The sequence below is a fragment of the Macrobrachium nipponense genome, chromosome 6, assembly GCF_015104395.2.
Source record: "Macrobrachium nipponense isolate FS-2020 chromosome 6, ASM1510439v2, whole genome shotgun sequence".
NCBI classification, from domain to species: Eukaryota; Metazoa; Arthropoda; class Malacostraca; order Decapoda; family Palaemonidae; genus Macrobrachium; species Macrobrachium nipponense.
Genome location: NC_061108.1, coordinates 6,582,963 through 6,595,723, shown reverse-complemented (window position 1 = coordinate 6,595,723; position 12,761 = coordinate 6,582,963). Strand labels below are relative to the sequence as shown.

The window sequence follows — 12,761 nt, the reverse complement described above, 5'->3', positions numbered from 1 at the left end:
AACCTGGACCTGGATTTCTTTTTTTGCTATATTTTCACTCCATCCTATGACGATATTTCAAAAGGAGGTCGCGTTCAGTTAAGGGGCTTTATAGATGAATAATTCGTTGCGTTAAAGACAATTGAATACGTAAATTTAGACGAAAAAACGGAAGTTATGCTACGTATGTGAATATGAACGAATGTTATGTGACTTACGTAAGCACGTGTGTATATGTACCGCAGTGAAATGGAGAATAGTTATCAATCTTCAAGAGGCCGATACCGACCGCTACCTGTACCCATCGCCTCATTTTGCCCGTGGCACCTTATCTAACCCAACCTAACCTACAGCATACGTAATATATATATATATCTATATATATAATAATATATATACATATATATTTATATATATATATATGTGTGTGTGTGTGTGTGTGTGTGTGTGTGTGTGTGTGTGTATACACATATATCTATCTATCTATCTATATATCTATATATATATATATATATATATATATATATATATATATATATATATATATATATATACTATATTACATATATATATGCGAAGATCGATATTTTCTGGCAGAGAGAGAGAGAGAGAGAGAGAGAGAGAGAGAGAGAGAGAGAGAGAGAGAGAGATTAGTTACTTATGCTTAAAACTATAAAGCCATTGAAAAAAATAGAACCTATTACAGGTATAAGGTAAAAAAAAAAAACGCGCGCATACACATACACGCACAGAGAAGCCAGTATGACAAAATACTCGTACAGTCAGAGCAAAGGAAACCATTATCTGATCAACGAAGCCTGTCTAGAAAAGACGAATTCCCCAAAATGAATGGGAATTCAAAAAAACTGGATCGAATTTCCCAAAAGCACCGTGGAATTAGCAATAAAGAAACAATACCCATGGTTAGGAATTTTCGAAGTAGAATTACCAAAATGTATTGGCATTCGCAAAAAAGGTAGGCCTATATTCCATTTCCCAAAAGCACCGTGGAATTTGAAAATCAAGAAACAATACCTCTGGTTGGGAATTTTGAGTGCCAAACTATAGTATTATGAATTCTGCCAAATGAACGGCCATTAACAAAAAAAAAAAAAGTAGGCCTATATTAAATTTCCTAAAAGCACGGTGGAATTAAAAATACCGATTATCGTACATTTCTTTGGCACTGTTTAAGTCAAAAACGGCATATCAGATCCCACCAAATCATTGTACAAACAAAAATATAGTAGGACGTATCTAATTCCCCCAGACGCTACGTAGAAGCATAAACACTGTTCACACGTACTTGTACTGCGCATCTACATATTTGGAGAACAAGCACATAAACACATGGACATCCTTGGTCGTCGTAGTTGTTCGTGACACCTGGCAAACAGGTGTTCCAGACAGCAGCTGTTGCTGCGCTCAGGTTCTTATCAGTCATTTATTTCATTGTAAACAGAAAAATTTCAAAATGTTAGAACTAATCGTGCTAACATCGGTTCGAGAGTCAGACTTCTGTCTGTTTCGATATCTCTTGTTGAACGTGGAATATCTGGGTGCTCTCTCTCTCTCTCGCTCTCTCTCTCTCTCTCTCTCTCTCTCTCTCTCTCTCTCTCTCTCTCTCTCATAATTAAAGTATAACTTATAGACGAATGTGTGCGTGTGTGTGTCACCGCTCATATCTACTTTATTTTTTCTTATTTCCTCCTTAACCAACAAAACTGTAAAAGACCAAATGAGAGAGAGAGAGAGAGAGAGAGAGAGAGAGAGAGAGAGAGAGAGAGAGAGAGAGAGCATCAAATTCTAGTGAATATAAATGTTATCGCCTCGAAAACTGAATCAATTAAAAATAAATGTATTTGACATAGATGACATTTCAATTTTATTATGTGCTGATTGACTTGTTCTTATTACATATTATGAAGCTTTTATTAATTATTATCATAAGTTTCGTATGCTTTATATTATTGGAATAGTCCCGTTTTCTTTAGAAAATAAGGAAGTTACCATTACTACTCTGACTAGGTCTACAAGAACTGCGATGATTGTTATACCGGAAAAAAAAAATCCGTACGTGTCTCATTGATTGTCAGTATAATTCTGGTACCAAGCTAACTTACGATAACTGTCAATAATCCCAAAGAACACTTGTGTCAGTGTGTGTGTGTGTGTGTGTGTGTACGTATGGTCCGTGTCTAAGCACAAGCCACGTAACGATAACATCCGGGCTCCAGGAAGGCCACTAGACCTACAAAAGACAATCAAGCATCGTTGCCAATTTAGTAGAGCATCACACACGCCGATGCATTTACAAACAGTTTCCATGAATTCTAGTCGTCATAGTAATGCAATATTGATAAAATTGTTCTAATATGTATATATATACTACAAATAGATACGCAAATTTCACTTATTTCCACGGTTTTGTGTAAGTCTTATACCCAGTTTGGAGGGTAAACAGATACCGATTGGCAACACTGCGAATCGAGCATCTCTATCTCCATTAAGTTTGAAACGAAGACACAAATAGACCAACGTCCAGGTTTCTTGAAGGCCACTATAGGCCTTAAAAAGGCAATCGAGCATCTGTCCCGGCAATCTACTCCTGAGAGAATCAGAGGTGGGGTACAATCGCTTGTAGCTTCATCCCATTCCCATACTACATGTTTACGGGGAGTCAGACGAGGAGGCAGGAACAAAGATTGGTGCAAATGAAAGGCTTAACAAAATCACTTCATTGAACGCATTGTAGTGATTTTGCAATCCATTAAGATGAATTGCAAAGCTCTAAAAGTGAACGTAGGGGACAAAAACCCACAATTGCACTAAGAAGTAATAGTTCGAGAGGTTAGACAGCAAAACTGAAGACAAGAGAATGAGGAAGATGGTAAAATGTGGGACAATGCAGTCTTTAGTTATGCCCACAATACACCATCCTTTGCTCTGGAACTAGAATATACAAACGAAGTCAAAGGCCAAGCGTTGGCACCTATGAGGTCATTCAGTTCTGAAAGGTGTAACAGGAGGTAAACCTCAAAGCAGCTTAGGAGGCTGGAAAGTAAGATGGAAGAAAGAGGATATGAACGGAGGTACAGTAAAAGAAATGAAAGAGGCTGCAGCTTGGGGCCGAAGGGACGCTGCAAAGAACCTTCATTAAGGAATGCCTGCAGTGCGCCGCGTGAGGTCCACTGACGGCACTTAGACAGACCGAAGCGTGAGAAAGGACAGAAAACCAGCGTTTAGTAAGAAGGACGAGCGTCATATCCTTTTTGAAACTACGCACTACTGAGAACAGGAAACCCTCTGACATTATCTGACGAAGATGTCCTTTTGGGGGGAGTTCTCGTGGTTTTTTTTTTCTGTAACCTAATTATTCTGCTCATCTGTTTCTTTGTTGAACTGATGTTGAAGTCTAAGCTACGGAGAATTAAATGAGGATCTGTCATGATCACAGAATAATGGAATTTAGAACAAAAGACCAAGCGCTGCATGGGACGTATGAGGTCATTCAGCGCTGAAACGGACACTGACAGTAAGAAAGTTTGAAAGGTTTAACGAGAAGAAAACCTCAAAGCAGTGGAAAGTCAGATGGAAGAAAGGGAACATGAACGGAGGCACAGTAAAAAGGAAATGCTGTAATAATTATCCATAACTTCTCGTTAATTTAGTGGTTGAAGCTATAAAGACAATTAATTATATATATATATATATATATAATATATATATATAATATATATATATATATATATATATATATATATATATATAATCTGCACCAATTAAATGTTGAAAGATGTTCTTGGGTCACGAGAGAACGTCACCTAATTGATTCCATCAACTAAACACGAAAAACCTCCAGGAACCCAACCCCCTTTCTCTCTCAATTTCTAATCCTTGTCGACAACTTTCCAATGAAAGCGTGAGCGCTGGAGAAAGCTGTATAAAAGCAACACCACTACCCTTAAACAATCCTCCTTGCATTGCAATCATTTGCTGACGTCTTTGTCTATTTATTTACTAATTAGTTGATTTTTTTTATCTGATAATTGATCTCTTTCTTTCTGTATTTTCTGTTATCTTCTGTTAAGTTCATTCGAACGAACACCCAAAATATTCTTTGGAAGCTTGAATTTCGCGTCAGTGGGCCCGTTTGGTGGGCTTGTTCCATATGAATAGGGTTCGTCTTCTGGATGATATAATAATAATAATAATAATAATAATAAAATAATAATAATAATAATAATAATAATAATAATAATTTGTTCCATATGAATGGAATTCCTCTTCTGAATAATAATAATAATAATAATAATAATAATAATAATAATAATAATAAATAAACTAACTACATTACTTGATCTTCATCTTTTTCGCTCCACGAAAGGCTCTCTCTCTCTCTCTATCTCTGTTTTATTCTCTTTTTTTTTTTTCATCGGCCCTTTGTTAATATTGCTTATCAACTCTCTCCTCGTGGGACTCACATAAAGCGCGTTTTCTTATCTTTTGTCTTATCAAACAATCATCGGAAACATGGCCAAGGAGTGAAGATACTATGCCCTCTCTCTCTCTCTTTTCCTTTAAAATTTCAAAAATACCCAACTTTAATTTATTCAGCAATCAGTCTCTCTCTCTCTCTCTCTCTCTCTCTCTCTCTCTCTCTCTCTCTATTTCTTTGCCTTTAAAATTTCAAGAACACCAATTTTAATTTACTTAGCAATCACTCTCTCTTTTTTTCTCTCTCTCCCTCCTCTTTCTCTCTCTCTCTCTCTCTCTCTTCTCTCTCTCTCTCTCTCTCTCTCTCTCTCTCTCTCATATGCCAGCTGGGTATTGTAGCAAAATGATTTAAAAGATATCCAAAATAAAAAAATAAAAATTAATAAAAAATATGAATTAGCAAAACCCCTACTTACACACCGAAGTGACGAGATCCATATCATTAACTTCTCGAGGAAATTATGATTAAATACGAACTTGAATATTCATATCTTCGTAGACTGAGTCACCTACGACTCCTTCACCAACCATCAGGCAACACCTTCACTAAGCCAAACGTAGGTGGCCTGATAACATAATATTATCATTGAGAGGTAAAACGTTATTCTCTCTCTCTCTCTTTGTTTGCTTTTAAAATTTCAAGAATATCCAAATTTGATTTACCCCCAGCAATCAGCCTTCTCTCTCTCTCTCACTCTGTCATTGTTTGTTTGCCTTAAAAATTTCATGAATATCTAAACCTGATTTACCCCAGGAATCAGTCTCTCTCTCTCTCTCTCATTGTTTGCCTTAAAATTTTCATGAATATCGAAACCTGATTTACCCCAGCAATCAGCCTTTTCTCTCTCTCTCTCTTTGTTTGCCTTTAAAATGTCGAGAATATCCAAATCTGATTTATCCCAGCAACCTCTCTCTCTCTCTCTCTCTCTGTCATTGTTTGCCTTAAAAATGTCAAGAATATCCAAACCTGATTTACCCCAGGAATCAGTCTCTCTCATTGTTTGCCTTAAAATTTTCATGAATATCGAAACCTGATTTACCCCAGCAATCAGCCTTTTCTCTCTCTCTCTCTTTGTTTGCCTTTAAAATGTCGAGAATATCCAAATCTGATTTATCCCAGCAACCTCTCTCTCTCTCTCTCTCTCTCTCTCTCTCTCTCTCTCTCTGCCAAAAGCAGACCACTGCTTCTCATATCTATTCTTTGCGTGTTTCTACGTCTTCTTCTTCGAATAACGCGCGTGAAATAAGCGAACATTCATAGAAGAGGTGGTCTTATCAGATAAGGACCCCTGATATAGAATTAGCCTCTAACAATGATGACGTTCAGCTACAAGAAAAAAAATGTAAAAAGAATATTACTCATATCTAAGGCAACACTCATCAATAAAGAAAACGCCGAGAATTCAAGTTGCCTCGATGTAGATAAGATTATTTTACGCTTGCAGTTGCATTCATACTTTCGTCTTCGCCTAGTAGGTGTCTGGTGAATTGAAAATGGTTTTAACATCGATTTCCGAGTAAAAATTACTCTTATTTCATATTCATATTAATAAATCGTTAGCTTGACGTAATGGTTTGAGATATACATACGCAAAGTTAATGTCATGCATCGAGGATGTAAATCATCTTGAAGTGTAGATATTAACATAATAGAAGCTCTGTTGCTCCTCATTTGCATGCAACATTTCGTGCAATTCTTTCTCGTGTTCCCTTTTGAACTTACAAGACTTAAAATGAATCAGCCATCTGTCTTAACTTCTTCCATACATCAGATACTTCTTGTTTTCATTGATTTTTCTAATTACCCAACAATGCACATAAATGTCCCGAACAGCTTAAGTCTCCTGCTTAAAATTCACATTAACATCTGACGAGTTCCTCGTTGGACGAGTGGTTTACCACCTCGCCTACCAATTCGGTAGTGGCGAGTTCGACTCCCCGCTCTGCTAACAGGATTCAGATGAATTTATTTCTGGTGATTAGAAATTCATTTCTCGATATAATGTGGTTCGGATCCCACAATAAGCTGTAGGTCCCGTTGCTAGGAGAGCAATTGGTTCCTAGCCACGTAAAAATATCAAATCCTTCGGGCCAGCCCTAGGAGAGCTGTCAATCATCTCTGTGGTTTGGTTAAACTAAGATAAACTTCTTGACGAACATTGCTGATCTTCCACCAGCCTCTGTCACTTCTCCACATCAGCAGAAGGTGCAGCAATTACGTGAGATATAATTCTTTTTCACATGACACCAAATTATCTACGAGTGATTCTCATTGAGCCAAGGACTGCAAAACACTTCATCGAAGGAAACAGATGAAATCATATCTTCTTATTAAGTGAAAACAAATGTAAATAAATCATATGACGAAGGAAGGGTGAGAGAATAAACTTAAAAACGTTCCAAGGGTGACTACTCTATCCCTAAAAGGACATCGCAAAATAAAAAGTTCAGCAGACATGACGAAGTTCTAATAACGTTCTCATACATTTTTCTTTCCAGATCTCACGCGAAACAATACGAAAGTTAAATGATTTAATGAACAATCCTCTTAACCATAGAGGCTAGTTAGGATTTTATTCATTTGCCAATATTGAATTATCTCCTGATTAACATTCTGATAAATTAAAACTAAAAATTAAAATTAACATCTTGCATGATATTGGAACCCGTTTCAGTGTTATCAAGATCAATAATATCGCTTTTATAGAAGACGTTACAGAAGTAACTAAGTATCTTAGCTCTGTTGTGTTTGAGTTGATTGAACTGAAAATAGCGTTTAGGCCAAAGGCCAAGCACTGGGACCTATGAGGTCATTCAGCGCTGACAAGGAAACTGAGAGTAAGAAGTTTTGAAAATGTAACAGGAGGAAAACCTCAAAACAGCTGCACTTCGAAACAAGTGTCATGAGAGAGTGGATAACAAGGTCGAAGAATCTGAATATGAAGGGAGGTACAGTAAGCGGAATGCAAGGGGTTGCAGCTATAGAGACCGATGAGACGCTGCAGTGAGATCCCTACAGTGAACCGCGTGAGGTGCAGAAGGCACTAACCCCCCCTTACGGGATCTCCCAAAATTAGGACACTGGTATTTTGATGAAGGATTTCCTCTTGAAAATGAAACGTGCACATAAATACCATTTTTCGTTAAACAAAAATGTTAAATTGAAAAAAATAATTGGAAAATAAATTATCAGTAGAAGTTTTTGACAGATGGATGGTGAAAGTTCATAGATAGCAATTGTAAAGCATAACGTGGATAATATCGAGTAACTATTCTCCTCTGCATTATTTCTCTCCAATATTAGAATTCAAATAGTAATCTATGCAAATGCTTTGCAGAAGAGCAAATGCATAAAACGGAATATTCGAGCAATATGCAAAGATAACATAAGAATAACTTCATTTAATGGGATACATACCACCACGCACCTAGGAGCAATTAGTGTCTTTCATGAAAATATAGATATTCCCTAAAGCAAGACTCATTACCGGAGGAAACTACTGTAATATTAACCTGAATGTATATTGAAGGAAATACTTATATTTTTATTTATAACAATCAGTCACAGTATTCGTCAAAGATTTGGGAAACGCCCTAAAGGCAGAGGGAAGCAGTGTGTGTGTGTGTGTGTGTGTGTGTGTGTGTGAGAGTCACATATTATTACAAGAATTCTCGAAAAGGAATTCAAGACTCGTACTGCGTGATTTCCATTTCGCAACCTTGGAACCTCACGGGGTTCATATGGCGACCTTAAACCAAATGTCTATGTTTCCGTCAGCAATCAATGCTTTTCTCAGGACGACGTCTATTGTGTCATACATGCTTAAGGAGTGGCCCCTAAGACAGAGGAGATTCCAATTACTTGATGGGATATTGAACGTTTCGAGGTGACCCCCTTTCCGTTTCATCTTTTTATCTGTTGCCAAAGAGGTGGATTGTCCAGAAGCAACAGATGAGTAACAACAGAGAAATTCCCGTCAGAGCAACGCAAAATCCTTAAAGAGGAAAATTTGTACTTGCAAAACCGTGAAAATTAACTTGTAAGTCACTGAGTGAGCCATATAATAAACAGCAACAACAACAACAACAATAATAATAATAATTAATTCTCGTGCGTGGTATCCCAAAAGGCAGGGATCTGGAACCTCACTTTCTTGCAGTCTGTAGGAGTGACATATTTGCCGGCCTTGATGCGAATTAAATTGGGCGCGATGTTAACGCAGGCCTTGTTGCTATTACAAGCTCTACCCAAGTGGAACAAAGTATTTTAACATAAGAGTTTTATTAAGCGAGTGCTTATAAGTACCGCTGTATTTGATGTTACAACGACTCTACGCTCATAATTTAGCGGATAACAGAGAATGGTAGAGGCTCCAGTCAAGTTCCTGTATCTACAGAGACAATGGCCAAGCGCTGGCACCTACTAGGTCATCCAGCGCTGAAAGGGAAACTGAGAATAAAGAAGGTTTGAAAATACGACAAAGAAAAAATAATATGAACGGAAGAACAGTGAAGTGAATGACGGGTTACACCTAGAGGCCAAAGTAACGCTTCAGAGAGACTCAAGTAATGCCTACAGTGTGCCGTGTGAGGTGCATTGATGGCACTAACCCCCTACTGAGGTTATTGATATTTCTTGCTATGACGTCACAAGCACCACCACCCTATTTCGATGACGTCATACCTCGTATCGGTCTATAGATATTTCCACAGTCATTATATGAATCACTTCCTCTTACCTTGTCCATTATCGTAATTATTGCGATAATTACGATAACAAGAAAGAGGAACAACCCTACCTCTTTTAAAACCTTCTACTAAAGTGACAAGGCAGAGAAGAAACCTAATGGAGTCACATTATAAGTCGTCCACATCATGTCACTATTAGACCGATATTGTTTTCCTAGTTCAACGATATGGCGCAGATCGTTCGGATGCCCCCCTTCTACTCTGCGCGAAAGAGATCACTTTAACTTCCCAGAATTCAAGAGGTTCGATTACATCCTCCAACACAAACAAAAAAATAGCAAACAGGAAGTTATTTTCTTAGAACTGAGATCCCGGAATTCGGTTCTAAACCGGGGCTTTCCCAATCCCCTCGTAAGTAAAGTCAGTGCAGATGTCTCTCGGGTCAAGTTGCGCCAAGAATTATCTGTATAAACGGAACGAGAATAGTAGGACGAAGAGAGGAGACGAAGATGGCATTCGTTTATATTAACCCTCGGATACTTGGCGTAGCTGTTGGTAACATGATATATGCAGGGCTTTAAGCCATAATTGGTTTAATTCAACGCAGAAGTTTAAAGGCTCTGTTCATATCCCGTTAGCACCTTCGAAATGAGCTACGTTTTGCTTCTTCTCCGTCTTCTTTTTCTTCTTCGCTTCTTCCTCCTCTTCTCTGTGGAATCCCAAGTCGGTTTTTTTTTTTATTTTAGCCTTTTCCTGGTACTTCTGTTTCATTACTATCAATAACGACGATATATCATCATTTGTGTCTATATTCATAAGCCATTTATAAATGCCTCTTTAACATTGAGGATTCTACTTCTACTTATTGTAACGCAGTGCTATAATAATATAATAATAATAAATAATTTACAATCAAAACTAGATTTGCCGAGTACATGGCCATAGTCATTACAAGGGTTAGACTGCACAAGAAATTCTATATATTTTAGCAATCGAACTCATTCCCTTTTACTTCCGAGAGAGGCATGAAATTAGTCTAATTGTTTTTCTAATGACCCTCACGTAACCACTAAAAAAAAAAAAAGCAAATTTGACTGATGGTCTGAAGATGTTTGCTACCGCACTGTTATATGGGGTTAGTGTAACATATTTATTTGTGTACTTATCGATTCATTTATTGTTCTCGGTGGCAAAGTATTCAAGTCTTGAATTTCATGTTCATACATGAGGACGGAAAGGACTACAACTTCATCTAGTTACGAATGGAGGACAAAACAGATGATGTAGTCTTGGCATTCAGTGATATATATATATCTATATATATATATTATATTATATGATATATATATATTATACTAATATATATAATATATATATATAATATGGAAAGACAATTCTAGAGCATAGCTGAAGCGAGAAAAACCACAGAGCAGAGCAACCAGTGGATCGTTGATCTTCCCACATTAAATAAAGAGTTGTGTAGGCCTAGAAATTGTATTATTCCTAAGCAAAGAATATCAGAAAATGTGGCCTATGGAAATGGCTATCTGAAACTTGTGATACTTTATATTTTCTTACTTCTCTTGTAAGCAGTACTCCTGACATTGTCTCTTAGCTTACTGCCCTTGTAAGCAGTACTCCTAGCACTGTCTCTTAGTGGTCTGCAACTAATTCAACTTTTTCCTTATAGGTGGCAGCTCAGTTATGGCTAGCGTTGGGAGTATTTCTTGCTTCAGCAAGCTCAGGCACCCCAATGAGTCCTCCAGACATATCAGGAGAGGAAGCAGACATTGAAGATTGGAGATGGCGATCTAGAGAGATTGTCGAGATGTCAAGGACTTCTTCCCCTTCAGCGCCATCTGGAGCTGATGAAGAGGAGGCTAGTACTCACCGAGAGGGCAAAACGGCAGAGAGCCGAAGCATCTTAACAACGCTGCTCTCCCCTTTTGTAGGCAGTCGCACGCGTGGCAGCCAAAAGGGCTCTCACAAGAGTCGCGAACAAGGCACCCCAGGTCGACGGCCAGTCCAGGCCTACCAGCAAGTTCGCTTCGTGTCGTCGGCATCTCCAAGATTTCGCCCCAAAGGTGTCAGGGGACGCGTCCCGGTTCCATCTCAACAGCCCCACGTCTTTCAGCCGATTTCTTCTTCGCCCGTTGGCATCAGCTTCCCAGCTATTAGAGACAACGCCAATGGCCAGGGTGCTCAGAATGCTAACAGTCTGACATATAGAAACAGCCACTTTCAAAACATTACAAAACTAAACAATGGCAGTAAACTGAACTATATTGCAAAAATAAGAGAGCAAAGTCCTGCCTCAGTTATTTCTCTTCACCCATTTACTTTTCCCCCTTCTACAAATTCTATATATTCACCGAATCACTTACGTTCATCTCCACAACACATTTCTTACTCGCCATCTGCTCTCATTCCAAATGCACACTCTTCCTTACTAGTTAATTCTGGCAATCAAAATCGACCTTTCCTGGCACCAGCACCCAGCATCAGATTTTCACACAACAGTCAAGAATCTCCTGAAATTCAACCATTTGAAAACCCTCCTGGCAACAGTGGAAACTCACTCTTTAACAACAGGCCATCAGAGGAAAGTCCTGTAAATGGGTTTGTTAGTTCACAGAATGCAAATGATATCACTTCAAATATCAATATAGATAACCAGTTTCTAAAATCATTTAGTTCATCACAAATTTCTTTTGGTCCTGACAATAGCTTCTTCCTCACTGGAAACCTATCTGAGATCACTGGCCATGAGGAATCAACAGAAAAACAGAGAGAATTACAAAGTTTTTCTGCAGAACACCTGACGCACCAGAGGCCAACTAATCCTACACCAACAAAAATAACAACTTTAGGTAACACAAACCCAGTTGCATCTCAAAACATCCATGCAATCACAACAACTGAGCCAACCATCATCTTCATAACTGGAGCTCCCACTCCTTACGAGATCGAACACTTGACCGGTCTCTCAACTATACCGACAGGAATATCACCCATTCCATTTCAGCAGGAAATATCACCCCATTTCGCACTGCAAACCTTTCAGGCACCACTCTCTCACTCACAGGCAACACCAATACCAAAGGCATCTCATCAAGAACAAACAACACCGTTAATCCAGTATCAGACACTGACGACTTCAGAACCTTTAAGGGAGTTGCTGAATACATTAGCGCCAATACAAAAGCAGCTGTTAAGCCTAGCACCCAAACATAGGTATCAAACTACATCCCCTAAGCAATATCACACCAAGGCTCAAGTAACACCCTACTGGAAACTTTTAACCACTCAGCCACAACACAGAACACAGCCAACAGTGTCCACAACCCAAGTGCAGATCGGCCAGGACTCACTGGTCGAAGATCGTCAGCAAGGAACAGCATCAATACAAAGTGGCTCCAAAGACGACAACAGTCTTACTTCGTTGAATCAAAATCAGCTAAATTCTAATGTAAATGTCATTCATGGATCATCACAAGATAATACTGAAGGTTTCATTCCCTTTAACGACAGTAATGAATTCTTCAGTCATATATTTGGGGATACAAATCCATTTGGGACCAAGATCATAACTGAGG

General features: G+C 38.4%; 1 protein-coding gene across 1 annotated transcript in view; it reads left to right on the top strand.

Annotated features, from left to right (window-relative positions):
- Nucleotides 1-12,761, top strand: part of LOC135216278 (mucin-2-like) — a 43,660-nt gene that overhangs the window by 17,567 nt on the left and 13,332 nt on the right. The window contains exon 2 of the mRNA XM_064251445.1: nt 10,856-12,760. Coding sequence (XP_064107515.1) covers nt 10,856-12,760 — 1,905 coding nt within the window. The remainder of the gene's footprint in view (nt 1-10,855; nt 12,761) is intronic.